This window comes from Puma concolor, chromosome A3 (assembly GCF_028749965.1).
Source record: "Puma concolor isolate L17-30 chromosome A3, mPumCon1.1.hap2, whole genome shotgun sequence".
Classification (NCBI taxonomy): Eukaryota; Metazoa; Chordata; class Mammalia; order Carnivora; family Felidae; genus Puma; species Puma concolor.
The window spans coordinates 50,766,638-50,790,640 of record NC_141669.1 but is presented as its reverse complement, the minus strand read 5'-3'; the positions used below and the strand labels follow the sequence as shown (position 1 = coordinate 50,790,640).

The 24,003-nt window shown below is 46.7% G+C and overlaps 1 protein-coding gene across 1 annotated transcript; it reads left to right on the top strand.

Annotated features, from left to right (window-relative positions):
* Positions 1-1,101: 1,101 nt before the first annotated feature.
* On the top strand, positions 1,102-23,530 carry ACTG2 (actin gamma 2, smooth muscle). Its single transcript, XM_086700827.1, has 9 exons — positions 1,102-1,205; positions 9,013-9,174; positions 10,015-10,143; positions 15,379-15,489; positions 15,737-15,821; positions 17,345-17,506; positions 18,284-18,475; positions 20,734-20,915; positions 23,309-23,530. The coding sequence occupies exons 2-9, from the start codon at positions 9,049-9,051 to the stop codon at positions 23,450-23,452; spliced, it is 1,131 nt and encodes a 376-aa protein (XP_086556953.1). The 5' UTR covers positions 1,102-1,205; positions 9,013-9,048; the 3' UTR covers positions 23,453-23,530.
* Positions 23,531-24,003: the final 473 nt, after the last annotated feature.

Below are 24,003 nucleotides of genomic sequence, written 5' to 3'. Positions count from 1 at the left end.
CCTGAAGCAGAGGGGGGCCAGCAAGGGTGGGAGGGAGGCAGCAGAGCTGAGGGACATCTCCGAGGGGAGGGCCACTGGGAAGAGAGCCCAGTTGGCTGCAGAGCATGAGGTGGGGTGTCTAGACTGACTTGGGGTTTCTTGCCTGAAGGACCAAAGGGGAAGATTGTGAGGTAGGGAACCCAGGAGGCAGAGTAGCGTGAAGGGAGGGGATAGGGGTTCAGGTTTGGAGGGTCATCTGGGTGGAGATGTCCAATAGGCACTTGGTCATTTCAGTCTGGATTAGACATCAGGTGTGAGGACTGTGGGAATATGGGAGCAGAGGGTACTTGGGACAGAGCTGATGGCTGGTAATGTAGGCAATGAAACAGCTATCCAGGGAGAGTACATGAGTTATGAAAAGAAGAGCAAGAACCGCAAGCCTTCTACAAGCCTGTGAGTCTTATCAGGTGTGTTAAGACAGCTCCCTTGGTCTGTAATTCCCCAAATTTAGGGACCAACAGAGGAAATCCAGCAAGGTAAGGGAAACGATAGGGGATGGTGAAGTTCCAGAGGTGGCTGAAGGTATCCGGGGACACCCAGGTTGACTCAGCCCAGGATTCAGTAGCTCGTGTGATGGGCAGGGGATAAGGAGGGCACACGGGATATCTTTCTGGATGGCATTTCCCTTCAGCTTTTAACTGTCCTGGGCTTTCACCAGACAAGGCACGACTGCACCCACTTTGGGGCACGGCATGGGTGTCCCAGGCCGACCCAGGGTGGGGTGGGGGGGCTGCAGACAGCAGGGCCTAAGGAGGGAGGTGTGGAGGGAGGAGGCCCACTGCCATTCTTGGTATGGTTCTCTCTCCAGGAGCAGAGTTGTATCTGGCCTCACTCTGGGCAGCTTATAAGGCCTGGTGTGAGTTTTGTTGATGAAAGTGCAGCATAAAAGGAACAAATCCGCCAGCACCAGGGCTGTTGCCACTGGAGTCCTTTTGCATACATTTCTCAAATGATAATTCACTCTACCCAGCCCCCTTCCCCACCCCCCTAGGCCGATTTATTGAAAAAACCACCTTATATGGTAATATTGTTAACACACCGTCAGCTGGCCTTTTTAGGGACTCTGTTTAAAGAAGATCCGCCTCTGGGGTTTTATATTGCTCTGGTATTTATGCCAAAGACACACCAGCCCTCCGTCACTGGGAGAAGGACCTCTCGTATACTCGGTGAGTACTGCACACACAGCTTCTGCCATCCCTTCCTTTCTGAGGCTGCCTGGCCTCCTGGGTGCGGGAGGTGCCTCCAGATTGGCCTGGCTTCCGTGACGCTGGCCCAGCTCACATGTCAAGGCGCTCGGTGGGCAGTGGGGCCTCCGGGCATGCTGCTGCCTTCCAGGAAAAGGCATCTCTGGGCATGGGGCATGCTGGACAGCCCTGCGACTGGATGGTGGGTGGGATAGAACACCTGTGGTCTCTACTCACCCTGCTCACCTGGGCCACTGCAGATCTATAACCTCATGTCCTTTGTCATGATTCAGAATGTCTGAGAGGCTGTTTTAGGGAAGTGGATGTTTTGCAGGAAAACAGCTTCTTCTCGGGGTATTTGAATCAAAGCCAACAATGGTCCCAGGATCCATGAGATGTCTGTGTTGGGAATGGAAGTGTGTTTTCTTCAGTCCCCTTGTGGGTCTCACTCTCCTCTGATTCATGCTTGGCTGAGATGAATTGAGAATTTTCTCAGTCCTTGAAGGCTCCAGGGTCATTGGGGCATGTGGAAACTCAGGGTTGGGGCACGGGCAAGTGTCCTGTGGCATCATGCAGGTGTAGGGCTGGCGGGAACATGACAGTCATCTAATTCATTCTGAAGACACTGAGGCCTAGAGAAGTTAAGTGACCTGCCCAAAAGGCTCACACCCAGCTGTGAAACCACCTACCAATGCCTTCATCCTCCCCTCTGATCCCCTGCAACACATGCACGCACAAATAATTAAGAGGGAAATGAGACCAAGGGGCTGTTTCCACTTTTGTGACCAGAGCTGTGAACATCTGTTTGTGGCTGAGGCAGCTTGGTGCAGTGGTGGAGCTCTTGGAGGCAGACTGCTCAGCTGCCAGAGTTACTTGGTGACCCCAATGTTCTCACCTGTAAAATGGGAGTGCTAGTAATAATACCTACCTGGCAGTGTTGTTGTGGGGATTAAATGAGATAATACATTTATAGGGTGCTCAGCTCAACACTGTTAGGGCTGGCCCTGAGTGCTTTAAGTATCACCTGCAGGGCTTGTTAAAACACAGATTGTCTTCCACCCCACCCCAGATTCTGATTCGGTAGGCTGGGGTGGGGTCTGATAATCTTCATTCCTAATAAGCTCCCAAGTGATGCTGAGGCTGCAGTTCTGGAATCACACTTTGCACAGGGAGGCACTGAGGGCTTGCTTTTTACTATTCGAACAAGTTTAGACTTGGAGGTTAGCCTTTGAGTGGAAAAGAAACTGAGCTTCCTCTGGTGGAGATGGATAGGTACTTGGAGAAAATGCAACGAGCAATGAGATACTACATGCCAGGTCTGGGATACCAAATGGGCAGTATGACATCATGATTTTGAGGCTAGAGTTTTCTCCTTCCCTTTGTTCATTGCACCAACATTTATTGAGTACTTATTATGTGTCAGGCTCCTGCTCCTTAGGGACAGTGTAGAGGCTTCTGCAATCACTAGGAGAGATGAGCAAACAAACAGGTAAAGCCCAGGAGGGGCCGTTACCCAGTCCTGGAGTTATCTGGGAAGGCTTCCTGGAGGAAGGGTACCTGAGCTGGGTACTGATGTAGGACTAGTCCCCAAATCAGGGAAGCATGGTCTTTGGACTGTTGAAGTGGCTCAACTCCACTGAATTAGATTTCAAGACAGGAAGCAGGGACAGTTTAAACAGAGGGGCAGGCAGCGCTGGACTACTAAGGCTTCATACACTAAAGGGTTAGGCAATGGGGAACCACAGAAGCGTGACGGCAAGAGATCTGCCCTTTGAAGGGACTGCTCTGTCAGCGGTGAAGAGAGTGGACTGGAACAGGGCGAGAGCGCTACCGGAGTGTGCAGAGGCCCTGAGCTGGAGCACCGCGGTGGCGCGGAATCAAAAATACAAGACCCCAGGATTGGTTGGGAGGGCAGTGGGAGGAGTCGGGTGTTGGGCGTGGCCTCCAGAGTGGGCGGTGCTCTTCTCTCTCGGGCGGTTCCAAGTAGAGGATGGTGATGAAGGCCGCAGCGCCGGAGGTGGAGTCGAGGTGCTAGGGGTCTGGGGTATAGATGCCCTGCAGGCAGTCTTCTAGAGCCCGGGAGAAGGGTCTGGACTGAGCGGATCCGGCAGAGCAAGAGAGAGGCGCAGGTAAAAGAACAGGCCCAAACGGCAGATTCCTGAGGATCAGAAATATTACTAACCAGAAGTCATTTTTAAGTTAGTTAAGTATACCAACGAAGTCAAGGTAACAAAGTTGATTAGAGGTGCTGCTGCTAGAATTTTCCACCGCAGGAGCGTTTTTTGTTAAATTATTTCTCTCTGCCAGGCTAATTGTATGGATATGTGTGCCTGCAGATTATTATAGGCAGCTGCTTAATGTCGTTTGAAGCCCTCACTGCAGAATATTTCTCCAACTATTGTTTGAGGTCCCACCATCTGAGAGGCCTTCCTTTTAGGACTTACATTTTGTACTGAAATGAAAATGCCTTTGGAAAGTGGTGTAAGTTCAGTCTTCCCTTTAGTAATCATTGATTTGTGAAGTGGATGGTTCAACTCCTTCCAATATGACAGACTTCATTATGGGAGCAAGTTCTGATAGAGAAGAGTAAGAGAGGTCATAAGAACTATGATTTTTGCAGCCCTTTGCAACAGGGTTTGGCAAACTTTTTCTGAGGAAGGCCAGATAGTAAATATTTTATGCTTTGCAAGTCTAAAGGTTTCTGTGGCGACTATTCAAGGCTGCCATCATAGGGATAGCAGCCATAGACGGTATGTAAATGAACAGGTGTGGCTGTGTTCCAATAAAACTTTATTGATAGGCTCTGAAATTCAAATTTCATATAATTTTCTCAAGTCGTAGAATATTATTCTTTGGCGTTTTTTGCAACCACTGAAAAATGTCAAAATCATTCTTAGCTGGTGGGGCCCACGAAAACAGGCATTAGTTGGCAGATCCTGATTTACAATTATAAAGCACTTTCGTTTCCACTATTTCTTTTTTTTTTTTAATGGTTATTTTTTTTTTTTTTGAGAGAGAGAGAGAGAGACAGAGCATGAGCGGGGGAGGGGCAGAGAGAGAGGGAGACACAGAATCTGAAGCAGGGTCCAGGTTCCGAGCTGTTGGCACAGAGCTGGACATGGGGCTCAAACTCATGAACCATGAGCTCATGACCTGAGCCAAAGTCAGATGCTCAACCGACTGAGCCATCCAGGCGCCCCACATTTCCATTATTTCATTTGCTTCACAATCCCAGGAGACAGATGCTACCCTTTCCAGGAAACTGAAGGCCAGAGGGGGATTCGGGGGAAGGGGCCATGGGAAGGGGGTACCCTGAGGGAGGAGAAGGGGAAAGAAAGGGAAGCTGGAAAGAACTCTGAAGCCAAATCTTGTCTCCTTCAGAGTGACAGGTTGGGGGGCTAACGTCTCTGCCCTCATGTTTGCCTGAGGGTGGCCAGGGAGATGAGTGAATGAACACATTTTTTGGCACCCATTATGTCTTTGGGTTTTGACCACCCTGAGGGGTGGGGTGGAGCTGGGTTTCTAACTCTGAAATCCTCAGTGAAGACCAGATGTGCCGAAAGAGCCAGAATAATTTCTGTTGGCTTTCTGTGAGCACAGAATGGTTGTGACCCCGGGAAACCACAGTGACTTTGGCTTTGGTTCAGCTGACACACTCAAGCCTAGCCACAGATTACCAGCAAGCAGCTGAGAAAGGTCTAGAATTTCTCTTGGCAAAGACATTCCAGGAGAGCCTGGCTTCATGGTGAAACCTTTCTTCCCACGCAGTGTGGGACCCCGTGGAGGCCCCACTCCAGGCCAGCAGCCCTACCCCTGTCTTTACCTCTGTCACTTCTCATTTGGTTCTGACTTCAAAAAAGCAGATTTAAATCCAGCTAAAGTGCTGCACAATGGCATTGTTGACTTGACAGCTTTAAGTTGCTTTGTGGCTTGTCTCAGCTGCTGCTCGGCTTGGGAAACAAAGTCCAATCCTCTCCTTCTGTGTGTGGGGAACTCAGCGGGAGACAAAAGGGTCCATTGAAAAGCCAGACAGGCTTGAACTACAAATCACACTAGAGAGGGATGCTGAGGGGACCCCAGAGGGAGATAGTCACAGAGATGCAGCTTTTCCTCTCGGCCACCTTCTAGCTTTTGAGGTGGTTTTCCCTTCCTGGTGGACCACCTGCTAGAACAGGGCAGCACAACTGATAGCCGACCAGCTTGTGAAGAGAAAACTGTCTCCCTGTGATTCAAATCAGGCCCGTGTGAGCAAGCTGTCAGGAGACTGGACTGTGGGGACCCAGGGATCCCAGGGGCAGGGCAGATCAGGTCTGGAAAGGGGCCACTTGGGTGGTGGTGGGGGTCACCCACTGTTTATTGAGCACCTACTGTTTGCTAAGCACTGAGTTAGTTTTGAGGGCTGTAAACATAAACCCAGACTTAGTCCTGGCATAGGAGGGGTGCAGAGGTTCAGAAAGAGAAGTGAACACAGATCCTTTTGTTTCGGCCTTTTGCTGCCAACGGCTCTAGAGAGATGGAGAGACAGAAGCAAAAACACCAAACATGGAGAAGTTAGGACAGTTTCACTAAGGAAGGTGTAAGCTTCTGGCTTCGGAACCTGTTCTGAGTTGATGCCAGCCCTGCCTCTTCTCGACTGAGACCTTGGGCCAAGTTCCTTCCCTTCTCTGAGACTTGGTTTCCAAATCTGTAAAATAGAAATAAAAACATTTTCCCTTGGGGCTTTTATGAGGATTAAATAGATAATCTATGTGAAGAGCCCCACATTTTTTAAAATTAAAAATACATTTTTACCAAAAATGGAAGCATGGCCAATACTGGTATGTTTCACCTAGCAATGCAGCTCACCCCTTTTCTGTTGCATTAACTATTCTGCTCTCCCCATTATACAAAGGTTTCAGGCAGTTAGTTTACAAGCCAATTTATTATTCGACAACTTCCTTTGATATTACGTGGCTTCTAATTTTGGTTATTTTAAGCTGTGATAAACTAGCCCGTAGCCAAATCTTTGCATTCACCCATGAGTGTTTCCCAAGGATAAAATCCTGGAAGTGCCTTTGTGGAGTCAAAAGTTATGTACATTTTTAAGACCGGGGACAAGGATTTTCGAATTCCCCTTCTGAAATGCAGTGCAATTATTTGGCACACCTCCGCTGTGAATGCAAACCCACCTCCCCACACCTTTGCCAGATGCGGGGAGGGAGCGGGGGGGGGGGGCAAGCATCGGACCTGGTGTTCCAGCTAGAGGTGGTGTTAGCTTTTAGCCTGGCCCCAGAGTACTGCTCCCTCTTCATAAGACCCCATGTCCCACTTACAGATGCTAAACAAGAGCTATCACAGTTTGCTTATTTCGACCCACGTGCAAAACCTCGTATTTACCCTGTTAGGTTTAATATTATTTGACTTGGCTCATTTTCTCTGTTTTTTGAGATCATCTTGGGTTTTGATTCTTCCATCCAACACATTTAATATTATACTCTCTTCCAGCTCTGGAAGTTTGATCGGCACGTACCCCATATTTTCATCCAACGCATTTATAAAAATGTGTGACAGAGGACTGAGAGTGGAGCCTGGAGGAATATTGCTGCCTCCAGGTTGATGTTGACTCATTAATTAACACTTTCAGTGACAGTAATTCAGGCAGCTGTAAATATGCCTAACTCATTTATTGTTCAGCCCACATGGCTTTATCAATAGGGATATCACAGGAGACCTCGTCAGATGCCATGATCAAGTTAAGGTCCAAGGTCTCCCACCTTCTTCTGCATTCCCAGCCCACAGCAGTCCCGGGGAAAAAGGGGAGGCTGTCACTCTGTCAACACTTGTTCTTGGTAAACCCTTTGTAATTATAAGAAATCACTGCTTCTTTAATAATGCTTTCTTCTTTAACAGTGCCTTCTGGAAACCTGCCTACCTTGCATATCAAGATTAACTGATGTTTGAGAAATCTGCTTTCTTTCCCTTTTTGAACATTGGAACAAACTTTGCCCATCTTCAGTTTTCTGACATCCCTTCATTTCCCACTCTTCTAACATGGTAGGAAGTTAGGATCTTCTCTGCAATCCAGAAACTGCTCAGACCAGAAACAATATTGTTTTAAGCAGCTAGGGGAGGGTGCTGTCCTTCAATCTCCATCTCATCTCACACCTTGAGTTCCTCTTACCAGTGTTTAGTCTATCTTTGTTACTCTGAAAATCCTTCTCCTTGACTCCCATTGATTAATTCACTCCTTCATTTTGATGACAAACATTTAAAAGCACACTCTGTGCCAGATATTGTGTTGGGCACACTGAAGAATCGTGGGGGGAGCAGGACAGACCCAGCTCCTGCCTTTGCAGAGCTACAAATGAGCCGGGATATGCAGAGTTGATCATTGCTCATGCAAGTTCTAGGTGCTGTGGGGCCAAGAAGAGGGGCTACTGACAGACTGGTGGGCCAGAGAGGCCTCATGAAAATGCAGTGTCCATGCAGAGGCCTGGCAGGTGATAGGAGTTAGAGTAGCAAACAGGTGAGGGGAGGGTGCTCCAGACCCTGCGTCTCAAGGTCCAGCAGGGAGAGAAGATGACACAGTTCAGAGAATGAAAAGAAAGTCCATATAGGCAGAGTGAGAAGGCCAAGAGGGGGCAAGAGGGAAGGTGAACCTGGAGACACAGGCCCGGCCAGACCCTGGGGAGCTCTGTGGCCTGAGTTAGAGGGCTGAGACTTGATCCATGGCCATGGGGAACCCCAGGGGGAACAGGGACAGAGGCAGAGCTGGATTCGGGAAGTCACAGCAGCTTCTTCCCTGGTGTCCACTCTGCTTTGAATGTAACAGGGAAGAGCTTCCTTTTAGCCTTAAAGTGTGTTACTAACCTTCTGCTCAGCCTCGACTTTGCCTTTCTGACCTCATATTCACAAGCCTGTGTCTCTGTCTCCTCCTTGCTTTGTCCACCTTTGATGTGAGGCCACAGAAGAGCCAGGGTCACAGATTTCCATAGCATTTATCTCCTTCCCGGCCTGTGGTCAAATGTTCTGAATGAAGTTTCCAGGGGCCTTCCTCCTCAGCAGCCACCTGTTTTTCCTGGACTGCTGAGAGTCAGCCTCCCTGAGCCCAGGGCCTTTCTGTCTTCCACCTGTCCCCCTGGGGGACCCCCAGGCCAGGGGCCAGTCTGCACACCCTCCCCTGAGCTTCTGTTGTTTCTTCTTTGTCACCGAGCGCCAACGAGTCGTCAGCTGTTGTCTTTTAGCCTCCCTGAAAGAAAGAAAACCTGCAACAGATGTGGGAAAAATGAACTCCCTCACCACTTTGCAGCCATCCCAATGCAGTGATGAGCATCAGCGGACGGACTGCTGCTTTCTCCACCCGAAGAGCCAGGGACTGGCCTTCCTGTCCAGAATCCTCTCTCCTCTCAGGCTGCCCTTCCTCCCCGAGCCGCTTCTAATGTCCACATCCTATAAAGATATCCATCCTATTAGATTAGTCCCATTGAACACCAGTCAGATTAGATTATTGACTTCATTCTGCCTTAATTACCTGTCTAAAGACACTATTGCCAAATATGGTCCTGCTCTGACATGCTGGGGGTGAAGACTTCAACATATGACTTGGGGCAGTGGGGACACAATCCAACCCGGGACAGTAGGCTCCAGGGAAGAAGTCCAGCTGCCAGCGAGTGGGAGTTCAGGCCCATGTCTGCTCTTCGTGGAACTGGGCCCTGGTTGGAGGTGGAGTCAAGCTTCAGAACCAAGAAGCCTGTCTCCAGCATGATTTTGACAAGGCGCTGACTAGTTCTCTTCTCCCCCTGCCCCGAAGGTGCTCCAGCCCCCGGTTCACTTGGCCACACTCACCATGTGTGAAGAGGAGACCACTGCGCTCGTGTGTGACAATGGCTCTGGCCTGTGCAAGGCTGGCTTTGCTGGAGATGATGCCCCCCGGGCTGTCTTCCCCTCCATCGTGGGCCGCCCTCGCCACCAGGTATGTGCTCATCTGGACCCAAGGCTTTGAGCCTCTAGGAGTAAACGCTGCATGGTGGAGACTACCTGACATGAGTGTGTGCGCGTGTGTGTGTGTGTATGTGTGTGTGTGAGCTTTGTGAGTGCATGTGTTGGGGGTGGGGGGGACTCGCTTCCAGTTAACTAACAGAGCAAGACCCTTCAAATAGAAATATCCAGGACTAAACCCAACATAGCCCAGGCATGCAGGGATGGTATTATGTTTGGTTCCAGTCTTTGGAAGAAACTTGTAAAAAATACCTGCAAGTAAATAAGAACTTTGCCTTTAAGAAATGTACACTCTGTGAACTAACTTGAGATCACAGGCTACAACAGAGGCAAAATGTTTCACCAGGAGGAGCACAAAGGAGGGAGAGATTAAATATGAGTGGAGGGACCAGGGAAGAGAGGCTTTGCAGAAAAGGGAAAACTGAGGATACGGAGGATCTCCTCATATGCAGAGAAGAGCAGGAGCCAAGATGTGGGGACGTCAGAATGTAAGCAGAGGGTATCTGAGGAGAGCAAGTGTGAGCCCTGTGTGTGTGAAGTGAGGGAAGAAGCGCATGGAGGGCCCTGCTCTCTCGGAAAATGACGTTGTCTTAGGAGAGAGAAGAGAGACGAGCCCACAGGAAACCCTCCCCCTTCTCTCCACACCACCTCCACATTCATCAGTACCTGCCTCGCCCATGTCTCATTCTGTCCTGTCTCCAGGAAGAAAGATATCTTTCCCATCTGTGTCCTTCTTCACAGCCCCTCCAGTGCCTAGATCCCCCTAAGTGGAGCCCTCAGCCAATCTGCTTCTTCCTTGTCTTTTGCATTACAGGGTGTAATGGTGGGAATGGGCCAGAAAGACAGCTACGTCGGGGACGAGGCTCAGAGCAAGCGAGGGATCCTAACTCTCAAGTACCCCATTGAACACGGCATCATCACCAACTGGGATGACATGGAGAAGGTATTGGTGGACTCCCCCCTTTTGGTATAATAATACACCGTCATGACCCTCGTCTCCCACAGGCCTCTGTCCCGTCAAGTGCCTCAAGATGTGTCTCATATCCTTCCTTCCTTCTTCGTCCATCCCCCTGGTCACTCCCTGTGGGGCTGCCAATGGCTCTCGTTGGACGGCTGCAAGGGCTTCCTGATTTCTTTGTCTCCAGCCTCGCCATCCAGTGAATTCCCTGCACTGCTGCAAAGCTAGTCTTCCTAAAAACAGACCAGATCGTGTCCCTCATCTTCTCGAGAAGCTTCGGTAGCTCCTCATTAACTGACAGTAGCTTCCTAACTCCCTGTCTGGGGTCTGAGGACGTGTCCTACCTAATGCCCAGCTTCATCCTTTCAAACAGCTTTCGCTCTAGCAGGTGCTCAATGCTGCTGCTGCCTCTATGGGGGCAAATGGCTTCTCTCCCTTTCATTTTTTCCTGTCATGACCTCAGGGAGCTGCATTAATGCCATGTCGTTATGATGATTCTCTAATGAAAGTTCTAAGTAGGACTCTCTAGGGGTTTCTAGAAATGTGTGTGTGTGTGTGTGTGTGTGCGCGCGCGCGTGCGCGTGCAAGAAAATGCAGGGGTAAGGGGGGGATTTTTAAAAGGTAGTTTGTGATCAACAAAATCACGTGTGGGAAATGCTAATAGAGCCTTCCTAATATTCTTTTGATATGTTCTGCTGACATTTGTCTGAGAATCCTTGTTTTTGCAAGGAGTGCCTTTTGAAGTGCCATAGAATGCTTATCGAACAGACTGCGACCAGAAAGGAGGATGTTGCTGTGAAATCTGTAATACACTCTACTCTTGTCTAAATCCCAGATTCAGTTATTTGGGGTGTGAAGCTTTTATGCTGTGCAGTGGCTAACAGCACAGACCCTGGAGTCCGTGGCAGGGAGGTCTGGCAGTGGGTTCTTCCTTCTGAGCCTCAGTTTCTCCATTTGTGTAGATAAAAATACTTACTTCATTACGGTTGCTTTGGAGACTGAATTAGGTACTCAGTATGATCTCAAGGCATGGAACACTGTACTCAGTAAATGGCATCTATTACTCATAGTATCTAACAGAATCTAATTCAAAAACATAATAGACAAAATATTTTGGTATAAAAATATTTTAGCGGTAATTATTTTAGTAGTAATAATGTGTGACCTCGTTAAAGAAATTCCTAAACATATATTATACACATCAAAGAAAAATAGAATAGGGGAAACCTGTCAAATCTTCCCAGATTCATTTATAGGCTCATTGCCTCTCTAATAAAAAACTCACAATTTTTAAAATTGTATATATATATTTAAAAAAATTTTTTTTAACGTTTATTTATTTTTGAGACAGAGAGAGACAGAGCATGACGGGGGAGGGTCAGAGAGAGGGAGACACAGAATCTGAAACAGGCTCCAGGCTCTGAGCTGTCGGCACAGAGCCCGACGTGGGGCTCAAACTCACGGACCGCGAGATCGTGACCTGAGCCGAAGTCGGACGCTTAGCCAACTGAGCCACCCCGGCGCCCCTAAAATTGTATATATTTAAGGTGTACAAGCTGATGGCTTGATACACATTTATATATGTAAGAGCCACCACATTCCAACTAATCAATGTACCTATCACCTCACATAGTGACTTTTTTTTCCCTTGTACTGAGAACACTTAAGATTTACACTCTTAGCAAATTTCATATACACAGGACAGCATTGTTACCTATAGTCACCATGCTATACATTAAATCTCCAGAATTTATTCATCCTGCATTAAGGCTTTGTACCCCTTGACCAACATCTCCCTGTCTCCCCACCCCCAGCTCTTGGTAACTACCATCCTACTTTCTGCTGCCATGAGTTTGAGTAAAAAAAAAAAAAAATCACAATTTTTTAATTCTGCAGGGTAATCATAAATAACGTACGTTTGGAGAAATAAATAAGGCAAAATTTATGAGAACACAATGAGTAAGGAAAACTATGAGAAGCTTGCCATGTTCACATATTAAAATATAATATAGTATACAAATTAAAATAGTTTGGTACTAGCACAAAGGTAAAGAGGAAATACATGATAAATGAAACTTTGAACACCAAAGGGAGAACAGGGTTGGTCAACAAATTATTCCAGAACAACTGATGAGTTATTTGGGGGATGGGAAGTCTTTATGGCCCCTACCATACACCATTTCACCAAACACATATAAACTGAATATAAAAGTTAAATATAGGGGCGCCTGGGTGGCGCAGTCGGTTAAGCGTCCGACTTCAGCCAGGTCACGATCTCGCGGTCCGTGAGTTCGAGCCCCGCGTCGGGCTCTGGGCTGATGGCTCAGAGCCTGGAGCCTGTTTCCCATTCTGCGTCTCCCTCTCTCTCTGCCCCTCCCCCATTCATGCTCTGTCTCTCTCTGTCCCAAAAATAAATAAACGTTGAAAAAAAAAATTTTTAAAAAAAAAGTTAAATATAAAAATTCAAATGGTAAAGAAATACAGCATAATAAGCATGAGCATTTATCAAATTTCTGGTGAAAGAAGTCATAGAGGGGAAAAATGACAAATGTGATTTTCAAAAAATCATGACTTCTAGTATGTGAAAAACATAACCAAATGTAAAAGGCAAACAATAAGTTGCAAAAAAATTCACAAGAGCAATGAAGATTAATATAAACAGCCAATGTAAATTGATGACTAAAAATACAAAGTCTCCACTGGGCAAATAAATAAAGGACATGAACAGATAATCCACCAAACAGAAATTATAAAAAGTTGCAAATCTGAAAACACTTAAACTCATTTGAAACAAATGTAAATTGTCAAAGTAAAACAATGAGGTATTATGTTTCCCTACCAAATTATTTCCTATATTAAGAGTGAGAACCCTGGATGCAGGTAGGGGGAAAATGGGCTTTCTTATTCTGGAGGAAAGAGTAATTTAGCCTCTTTGTTGGTAAAAAGAAATGAAAAGGTCTTCTGGGGTGCCAGAGTGGCTCAGTTGGTTAAGCATCTGACTCTTGATTTCGGCTCAGGCCATGATCTTATGGTTCGTGAGTTCGAGTCCCGTTGGGCTCTGTGCTGCAGAGTCTGCTAGGATTCTCTCTCTCTCTCTCTCTCTCTCTCTCTCTCTCCCTCTCTCTCTCTCTCTCTCTCTCTCTCTCTCTGTGCCCTTCCCCCATCTCTTTCATAAATACATTTTTAAAAAGGTCTTCCAATCACCATGCTAATAGCCTAGTAATTCCACTTTTAAAATTCTTTTCTTTGGAAATGCCCTGAATAGAAAAAGGAAAATACAATATGTACAAGATAGCTATGATAGGATTATTTATAAACAAAAATCAAAGATACCATGAATAGTAATACAATTAAATATATGATAGCATATGATGAAATGTTGTATAAGCATTAAAAATAAATGTTCAATTAATTAAAAAGAAATGTTTACTATGAAAAAAGAAATTATTTATGTTACACTCACCAAACAGTGGCAGCAAACAAGATTGAATGTAAAAACATAAAAATAGTGTAACAATAAATAAATACAAGTATATGAAATAAATAAGTCGTGATAGTAATAAATTTGAAAATGCTCAAAGGTGAAAGATTAGTAAGAAGAAAAAGCCAAAGTGTTAACTATTATTAGATGATGGAAATGTGGGAGACTTTTACTCCTCTTAGAAATAGTTCTATAATTTTAAAATTATCAACATCTCTAAGTTTTAAAGTACTTTGTAAAAGCTCTAAAAAGTTAAGTGAAAATGAAGTGCAGGTATTGGGCCTCAACAGCCATGATTCGGATTCCTGGACCCGGGGTCCAGCCGGGGAACCTGCACCGACAGCAGTCACCCCAGCTCGTTCTGTGATAAAGCGTCTGGGGCCCACATTTGAAGAAATACTGACATCACTCAATTAAGACTCATTGCCATTCATATCTCTGTTGTGAAACTTACATAGACAGGGCCTTGGCTTCTGCCATGTGTTCTGCCTCAGATGCCCTTCTCAGCCTCTGGAGACCTTCCTTTGCCTGCAGGGCCCACTCAAATCCCCCAGATAATGAACTGCCTCCTCTTTTACTCAAAATGTGGATATATCTTTCTATTTTGTCTTCTTGGGTGTTTTACTCCTCTCTGGGCCTTGAAACCAAGATCAAGGGACCATGTCTGATTTCATATCTGTCCTCACTACAGTTAGCACCATCCTAGCACAAAGCCGGTAGTCCACAAATATATGGGTGCAATGGAAGCAAATGACCCTATGCCCTGCCTCTGAGGAAATCAGAGCCCTATGTCCCTGCCACTCTGCTGAATCCCTCTGAGATGTAGAGTCCTATTTGGTTGTCTTGGATCATTGGACACGGTGAGAAGAAATAGCTTCCTCTAAAGCAGTGATTCTCCACAGGAGCAATTTTGCCTCCTGGGAGACGTTTGGCAATGATTGGAAACATTTTTGCTTGTCATAGCTGGAGAGGTGCTACTGGCATCTAGTGGGTGGAGGCCAGGAATGCCGAACATCCTGTGATGCATAGGTCAGCCTCTCACATCGTGGAATTATCCAACCTGAAATGTCAAAGTGCTGAGGTTGGGAAACCCTGCTCTAAAGCACCAGCCTGGCCAGTAATAGACAGTGACAGCATATCTGTCAGGTTCCCATAGAGAGGTGTGGGCAGGGGGAGGGAACCAGGAAGAGTTGTTGAGGCACCCAAGTACTAGGAACAGAGGAAAGCTCTTACACCCTAAGCCTGAAAGGTGGGTTAGGGGCAGTGTCACTAGAGCTGGAAGAGGAGCCACCCAATAGGAGCCGGGCTCACAGTGAGCCACACCATTGCTTGGAGAAACACCCTGACCTCTCTCCCTCTTCCCACTCTCCAGCCTCTTGCTGATGTCTTCCATCCGCCAAGCATAGCCAGAAGCCAGGAAGCAAGGAATACTGAGAGATGCAATGGGTCCGGCCCCCCAGGGAAGAAAGTCAGGGGGACAGAAGAAGAGTAAAGAGGAGGGAATTTCCTATGGAAATAATCAAGACGCTAAGTATATTGGCCCCAGATCTGAGTCCTGTCTAGGGCCCTGTTGAAAAGGAATGTAAACTCCAAAGGTTAAGCAGAAATTCCCAGGACTGACAGTCTTCTCTTCAGACCCATCCCATGCTGTGGACATTGTGTCATGCTCCCCCAGCATGTACATGCCAGTGGAATTTTATAGGAGACTCCTCAGCTCATTTGACTTTTGTCTCAACCAGATCTGGCACCACTCCTTCTACAATGAGCTGCGGGTAGCACCTGAGGAACACCCCACCCTGCTCACAGAGGCCCCCCTAAATCCCAAGGCCAACAGGGAGAAGATGACCCAGGTAAGAGGCCAAGAAGTCTTAAGCATGACACAAGAAAGCAGCATGGATCCCTTCTCCCTTTCACACATCAGTGCAGCAAAAATTTTTGAGGACATGCTATGTGTGTAGTCTATGTCAGGCCCTATGGGAGGTGGGGTGGCGTAAATAGGCACAGCCCTTGCCCTAAATAAGGTTACAAACCATCCCGTGAGCCAAGAGGTGCTGTGATTTCTGCCAGATCATCCTTCATTCTTCGTTGTCCTTTCAGATCATGTTTGAGACCTTCAATGTCCCTGCCATGTATGTCGCCATTCAAGCTGTGCTCTCTCTCTATGCTTCTGGCCGCACAACAGGTGAGCAGCCTGTAATCTGATCCCTTCCTGACTTGATGTGGGGGGGGGGGCAGGTGCTGTAGAGAAAGCTGGGCTCCTGCAGAAGTTCCTGCTCAGAAGAATCAAAGGGACAGTCAAAGTCCAGGGAAAACCCTGCTTAGGGATAACAGAAGGGAAGCCCATGTGGAATGCATTCAGGTCTACCCAGTAGAGCTGGCAAGAATTTATATGAACAAAGCATGACAAGTACATCCAGTGAGGGCTGTTTCCCTCACAGCAGTCAGTCCCTGAGCTTACATACACTTTCTAGCAGTATTGGAATGTTTCTGCTCATGCGCCTGTGATGGTGGACATGTATGTGCCCTTGGTATAGAAGGGTGCTCAGGGAAACAGAAGGAACTTCAAGATAGAGTAATTTGTAATGGGGACTCGATAACTTCAATGAACATTGTTCAACATTCATTCATTCAAGTATTCATTGATTCAATGAATGATTGATTGATTGATTGATTGATTCATTCATTCTTCAGACATTTCCCATTACTCCCTACCAGGTGCCAAAGACTGCACCAGGCCATGGGCATACAGTGACAAATGAGACAGCCCTGCCATCCCAGAGCTAATGGTCTAGTGGGGGAGAGGCAAAATGAAAAGATTGTTTCACTGCTGATGACAAGGACAGTGATGGGGAATGTATGATGGTTCTATAATTCACTTATTTGTTTTACCATTTCTCTACTGCTGGACTTTTAGGTTGTCTCCAGTTTTTATTTTTTATTATAAAATATGCTGTGATCAGCATCCTTGTACAAGTGCAAACTACCGGTCTCTGGATGTTTATTTCGTATCGGGCCCTTACTGAGCCATCTTATTAGCTCTGGCCATGTCTCAGTTGATTCTCTTGGGTCTTCTAGGTATACAGCCTCATCATCTGTAAATAATGACAATTCTGTTTCTTTTTGATAATACCTCTTGTTTCTATTTTCTGTCATATTGCATTGGCTAGAACATCCTCGACTGTATTAAATAATAATGATTCAATAATAATATTAGTGTTTCTCCACAGATTATGATATGGATTGAGATTTATTATCGTGTTGAAAAGCTCATTTCCCTCCATGGTTTAATAAGTTTCATCAGTCAAGAATGTTGTTTTTTTTTAATTGGATGGTTTTTATGGTCCCTTCCAGATCTAACATTCTCCATGCATGTGCATATGTGTTAGTTTAATGCCAGAAGGATGTGCAAATTATCCAGTCTCCTTAAAGAATGTGCAATTGAGATGCAGATTGACAAGTATGCATTACTATGAAAGTGTTTTAAGGAATACAAGAAGGGAAGATGTTTTACTTGCCTTCCAGAAAGCTACCTTCTCATTTTGGAGAATGAATTGATGTACACAAAAAATATTATTATTGATCCTTATGGTGGGTGAATTTTCTTAGCTGCTAAAGAAAAGTATGGTAATTGAGGATCATTTGGCAACTGGTCCCAGAAAGATGAAAGACAAGAAGTTTTCATGGGTCCTATCCCTCTGTCCATAGGCATCGTGCTGGATTCGGGGGATGGCGTCACCCACAATGTCCCCATCTATGAGGGCTACGCACTGCCCCATGCCATCATGCGTCTTGACCTGGCTGGCCGTGACCTCACTGACTACCTCATGAAGATTCTCACAGAAAGAGGCTATTCCTTTGTGACCACAGGTATCCAGCCCCTTCCCTGATTCTCACTTGAGCTCAGAATGAAATCTGATCTAGGACCAGGTGTTCTTTGATGAGAAGTCTGTGGCCCCCTGCCCTCAAATTCTCCTGGGATAGATGAGGAGGTCCCTAGGCTGGGACTGGGCCTCTGGACAAGACCAGGTAGTCAAGGCGGCCTTATTTATGGAGGAAGGTTCCCAACCAAGATGCCCTTGGGAGGGCGACAAACCCTCCTAAGTGCCCTTTCAGAGCATTCCCTGCTTCCCCAGGGACCTGCTACCTCTGTCCACATCCACACCAGGATCAGAGATGGTTTTTACAGTGCTAAATGGTAGCAAAAATCTGATGATGCATTTTGTTTCTTAGGGGCATTTGTGGTTTGTCTGAGGACACATGGAATAAATAAGGTCTGAATTTCTAAGGGGAAGTTGTCATGACTCAGTGGCCACCCTGGACAAGAGGAGATCTTAGGCAGGGCCCTTCCTAGATTGTGTAAGATCACAGCAGATTCTCCTACATCTAGCCGGAAATGTGTCCTGTAAGGCCCTCGGGAAGGCCTGTAGCTTTGTCAGGGCAGAGTAAAGATGGCAAGGAGAAAAGCCCATGCGAAGTTTTGCCTGGGAATCAAGATTTTGAACTTGCACTTTAGGAAGAGGAATGAAAAATTGACATTTATCCTAAGAATGAATTCAGAGTAGAGGAGGAGGTTTTCACGGAGATCAAAATAGGACAAACTAACAGAACAGAGTATCTGCTTTCTGTCATTTCTCCTCTTACTAGCTGAGCGAGAAATTGTGCGAGACATCAAGGAGAAGTTGTGCTATGTCGCCCTGGACTTTGAGAACGAGATGGCCACAGCAGCCTCCTCTTCCTCCCTGGAGAAGAGCTATGAGCTGCCAGATGGGCAGGTCATTACCATTGGCAATGAGCGCTTCCGCTGCCCTGAGACCCTCTTCCAGCCTTCTTTCATAGGTGAGGTGTTGCCCACTGTCCCTGCTAATCGAGAGCAGGGATGGGGGGGTGAGGTAGAGGGGTGGGGGGACGGAGGGAGAAACACCAGGAGCCGTGCACACTTTGTTTATGGTTTATACATAGCCCACATTTTTCCAAGAAGAACCAAAAACACATCAACAATACAACTAGATAAAATCTAATTTTTTTAATGTTTATTTCTTTTTGAGAGAGAGAGACAGACAGAGTGCAAGTGGAGGAGGGGCAGAGAGAGAGACACAGAATCTGAAGCAGGCTCCAGGCCCTGAGCTGTCGGCACAGAGCTCGATGCAGGGTTCAAACTCATGAATCGGGAGATCATGAACTGACCCAAAGTCGGACGCTCAACTGACTGAGCCACCCAGGTGCCCCGATAAAATCTGATTTTAAATAAAAGTATAGGAAAATTAAAATAAAGGAAAAGCAGAATAGGGAATATAACATAAAACTAAGAATAAGGTTAATACACAAAACACTTCTTGGATGGCCCAACATTTAGGTCACTGGGACCAAAACCCACAGTGGTAAACAGAATGGGTCTGGGAGCAGACCTGGTCCCAAGTCCTGATTCTGCCCCTTCAGACCCTGTCACCTTGGATGCGTTACCTTCTTCAAACCTCAGTTTCCTCATCTATAAAGTATAAATAATGATAGTACCTACCAGATAGGGTTACAACAAGGATTAAATAAGAGAATATTTAATACAAGGACAACTACTTTTTTCGAGGAGTGTATAAGAAGAGATGGGCCTGTGAGCAAATGCTGATAGATGGTGTAGTGTTACATACCAACTGCACAAAGTGATAGAAGCCTAGGAAATCAGTGAAGGCTTCTTAGAGAAGGTGAACATTTGAACAGAATCTTGAACAATGAGTATCATTTGATGGTATCTGGGGACGGAAGGAGTGCAGGATGGGAATGGCCTACAAGGAGGATGGAAGGCTACCTATAAAGGAGGTGTGAAAGGTCATGTTCTATTTGGGACATGATGGGAGAAGTAGGGGTGTTGTGTGTGTGTGTGTGTGTGTGTGTGTGTGTGTGTGTGTATGTGTGTGTGTTTGCACACAGAGGAAACTGGAAGGAGTTGCCAGACCCCACGAAGAGCATGGTGTTTAATCATACTAGCAATGAAGATCCCTGCAAGTTTTTAGCTGGCAGTGTAGTAGGGTCAGGTTTGTATTTTAGGAAGATTCCTCTAACCTCAGTGTGAAATTCTGTCACGTGGGGAAACTACTAGAGGTGGGGGAGACTAGGTAGGTGGGCACGAGCTGGTTGGGCATGCAGGCCTTTCACTGTGGAAAGTCTTGGTGCCAGGCTAAGGTAGCTAGATGTAACCTGTAGATTAGGGGGCTGTCAAAGATGATATGATGGGTATATCCATGCAGTGGAATACTGTTTAGCAATAAAAGAGAATAAAGAACTGACGCAGGCTCTAACATGGATGAACCTTGAAAACATTATATGAAATGTTAACATTAACATAACATTAAGTGAAAGGCGCCAGAGACAAAAGGCTATGTATTATATCATTCCATTTATGTGAAATGCCCAAAGCAGGCAAATCTACAGAGACAGAAAATAAATTCGTGGTTATCTAGGGCTGGGCAAGGGGTGACGGGGAAGATGGCAGTGTCTGCTAATGGGGACAGCGTTTCTTTTTGGGGTGTTAAAAATGTTCTGAAATTAGGTTTTGGAAATTAGAGTTTGCACAATCTGTGAGTATACTAAAAGCCACTGAACTCTAAAGGGGTGAAAACTATGATATATGAATTCTAGCTCAATAAGGCTTGAAAAAAGACGACACAGTGGAATGTTCCCTTAGAAATATATCTCGTGTGGGGCTCCTGGGTGGCTCCGTTGGTTAGGCATCTGACTCTTGATTTCAGCTCAGGTCATGTTCTCACACTGTGTGAGTTCAAGCTCCACATCAGGCTCTGTGCTGTCAGAAGCACAGAAGCCTGTGCTTCAGATTCTCTCTCTCTGCCCCTCCTCCTCTAGCATTCTTTCTCTCTCAAGATAAATAAACTTAAAAAAAAAGAAAAAGAAATGTATCTTGGGTGAAAAATGTGACAGGTCAGTCAGAACAGGAAGAACCACTGGCCAGTTAGAGGTCTAATCCTGGGAGGTGATTAAGGGTGTGTACTAAGGTCGCTGCAACAACAGAAGGGTCACTTGAGGAGCTGAAAATGTGGGTATTTATGACGTGATGGATGTTGACAAGATACTATGACCTGTACTAGGCATGGAGTCTGCCGGGATTCATGAAACCACCTACAATTCCATCATGAAATGTGACATCGATATCCGCAAGGACTTATATGCCAACAATGTCCTCTCCGGGGGCACTACCATGTACCCTGGCATTGCTGACAGGATGCAGAAGGAGATCACAGCCCTGGCCCCCAGCACCATGAAGATCAAGGTGGGTCCTGTCCCAGTTCCCTCCACCCTTTGGGAAAATACAAAGGTCCCAAAGACCTGCCTACTTGGAAGATGCTCCAAGTCTGTCTGCCAGGCCCATAGCTTGGTGGTCTCCTGGGCTCAGCATCGTCCTGGTCTAGGGCAGATTTCGTCTCAGGGGATTATGCTCCTTGGGCACTGGTGAGCTGGAGACATGTTTAGCATGGGATCTCAAATGTAATCACGTGATGTCATATGAGAAGGGGGTGAAAGAGCTTGGGATGAGAATATTGCGGGGGTTGAGGATGCAATCAGGAGGAGGGAAATAGAGGGAAAGAAAAGAAGGAAGCAATACTACAGCATCTTTAGACTTTAAAAGGGCTGTGCTGCCCCAGAGGAGGGTCAAAGTTTCGGAGAGAAAGTGTGGCGTGGGTCGGGCTGCTGGCTCACTCACAGACACATCACTTGATTCCTGGGCAGCCTTTGATCTGTTGTCTCCTCTTGGTTCCGGTCCTCCCCATGTGGCTGCTCACCAGGGCGGCTCACCTCACAGGCCTCATCAGAACAGGGGCCCACCTGTCTTCTGCTTCTCCCCAGCCTCTGGTCCCCAACAACCATACAGAGCTTTTAGGGCTTCTAGGAGATTTGCTGCTAGCAGGTTTAGAAAAAGAGTTGGGAATTGAATACAGATAATGAATAGATTAAAAGTTACAAAGTCTCACAGTCAAGGTGGTCTCTGGGAGTAGGCCTGATCTGAGGAAATGTGTTCTAAGAACCTTTTTCACAAAGGAGGGCTGCCCTAGGCCTTCCCCCTTTCTAGCATATGGTGCTCAGCACAGGGAAGCAGAGTAGGTCACCGGGAGCCACTGGAGCCACCGTACTTACTAAGGCCTGCCATACCGGGGCATTGTGCCAGGGCTGGGGCAGGGGCTTTTTACCAGGACCATGTGTCAGGATCCCACACCTCGCCTCGCCCCCAGATTCTGGCTCAACAGATTTGGGGTGTCCCATCACCTACATTGATAAACGAACACCAGCGTTTTGATGCATATCCCAATTTGTGAGCCACTGCCCTGAGTGATTCGTAGACATGATCACTGAGAGGGTGACTTAAATAAGACAAGAGGAGGGGAAAGGGCACTTGAAGCAGGAAAAATACGGAGCACAAAGGTTCCCTATGGTGTGTGTATGCAGGGACAAACACCCCCAGCCAAACTGGACAGCAGGATTTGTACAGACGAATGGGGGAGATGAGACAGGCTGCAAGGATGTGGAAGAAGAGATGTGAGACCAAGGACACCAGCCCAGGACAGCCCAGTGTTTTCTTACAACCAGAGTGGCGCAGCAATAAAGTGGCCATGCTGTCCTTGAGGTGTCAGTCCAAAGAGTGACCAAGTGACTTTTGTCTGACTGAATAATAAGATAACTTCTAAAGACTCTTCTTCCTCTCCAATTCCATGATCTCTGCAATTTAGGAAATATGTAGAGAGAGCCTAAGTAGACAAAAAAAAAAAAAAAAAAAAAAAATCCAGTGTCTGGTTTCTTCTAGCACTGAATTCTTAGACCCTTTAATAGCAGCCTTTCTGGATCTGCTTTTAGGTGGAGTTCAAAATTGTTTGACAGGACAACCAATTTCTAAAGGCTAAGCTCAGGACTTGCAGGGGCAAGGATGAACCGTGTGTGTATGAACTTGAGAACTTGTCAGATATAAGTGGCTGTTGACAGATGAAACTCAAGACAGGGTGTGAGTGGACCGGCTGGCTTGGGATTGGAAGACTCAGACTGGCTGAGCCGCCCTTGCATCCGAACTCCAGGCAGGAACAGAGCAGCACTTTCCCTGCAGGTGTTTGCACGGGTCATCTATGGCTGAGGCACAAGCAACTGCGAAATCCCAGGGACGTAACACTAAGTGTTTGTTGCTTGTGCATCTGCAGGTCAGCTGGGAGTCGGCCAATCTAAGTCAGGCCCGGCTAGGCAGCCCTGCAGGTCTAGCCAGCTCAGGTCAGGTCCATATCTCATTGTGGGGCCCAGGTGAAGGGCCAGCAGCTTCTCAAGGGAAGCCCTTCCCCTGAAGGTGGCAGAGGCACAAGAGAGCCTGCCCGGCTGCATGCCTGAAGCGCATTTCAAGCTCCCGTTTGTATCACGTCTGCCTAAGTCCCATTGGTCTTAGCAAATACAAGGCCCAGACCAAAGCCACAGGGTGAAGCAACACATCCTTCCCATGGGGGCGGGGTGGGGAGAGGGAGGGACAAAGATCTGAGCAACAGTCTAATCTACCACAAGGTTTACCCTGTTTGTTTCTGACCGTGCAGCTGTCCTTACCTGGGGCAGCCCGCTCTGTAATGAGAGGATTCCCAGACCACCTCGCTCTTCCCTTGGGGACTGACGGTGATTCACCACATTTATTCTTTGCAGATTATTGCTCCCCCAGAGCGGAAGTACTCAGTCTGGATTGGAGGTTCCATCCTGGCTTCTCTCTCCACCTTTCAGCAGATGTGGATCAGCAAGCCTGAGTATGATGAGGCAGGGCCCTCCATTGTCCACAGGAAGTGCTTCTAAAGTCAGAACAGATTCTCTGGGGATCCCCTTAAGACTGCTCTGTTACTAATCATGAAATATTAAAACCTGCAAGCCTTACTTCTCTGCGTGGGGCTTTTTCTCTCCTCCCCCCTGGGCTTTTACATGGTGCTAAGGACTTTTCACACCTTATTTTTAATCCACACAATGATCCTGTGAGATACACATATCCCCATATTATGGATGAGGAAATTGAGGCTCAGAGAAGTCAAGGACTTGCTGAAGACCACAGAACCAAGGTTAAAATCCAAGTGTGTCTAACTCTAAAGCTAGTACTCTCACTCTACTACCTTGTTTCCTTTTCCTTCAACATGAGTAAGAATGAGGGTTAGACGACTCTTGGGGGGGGGGGCGTGTTAAGAAACAAAGGCTTTCAGAGATGTACATCCTTTTACTCAAGGGCAAGACACAGAGAACATGAACACAAAGAGAAACACAAGGATTATAGGGTGTGACATATGAATGGTTCAAACACAACGTTTGAACTTGTGTGGAGGAAGGTCATAGTGGCTTAAGGTCTCTATGAAGTCCTT

What these genes read in the sequence shown, in the direction of transcription:
- ACTG2 (XM_086700827.1), top strand. Translation starts at nt 9,049, where the DNA reads ATGTGTGAAGAGGAGACCACTGCGCTCGTGTGTGACAATGGCTCTGGC. An exon ending in TGGGCCGCCCTCGCCACCAG is followed by an intron (nt 9,175 to 10,014) that starts GTATGTGCTCAT and finishes TTTGCATTACAG; the next exon opens with GGTGTAATGGTGGGAATGGG. An exon ending in CTTCCAGCCTTCTTTCATAG is followed by an intron (nt 18,476 to 20,733) that starts GTGAGGTGTTGC and finishes GACCTGTACTAG; the next exon opens with GCATGGAGTCTGCCGGGATT.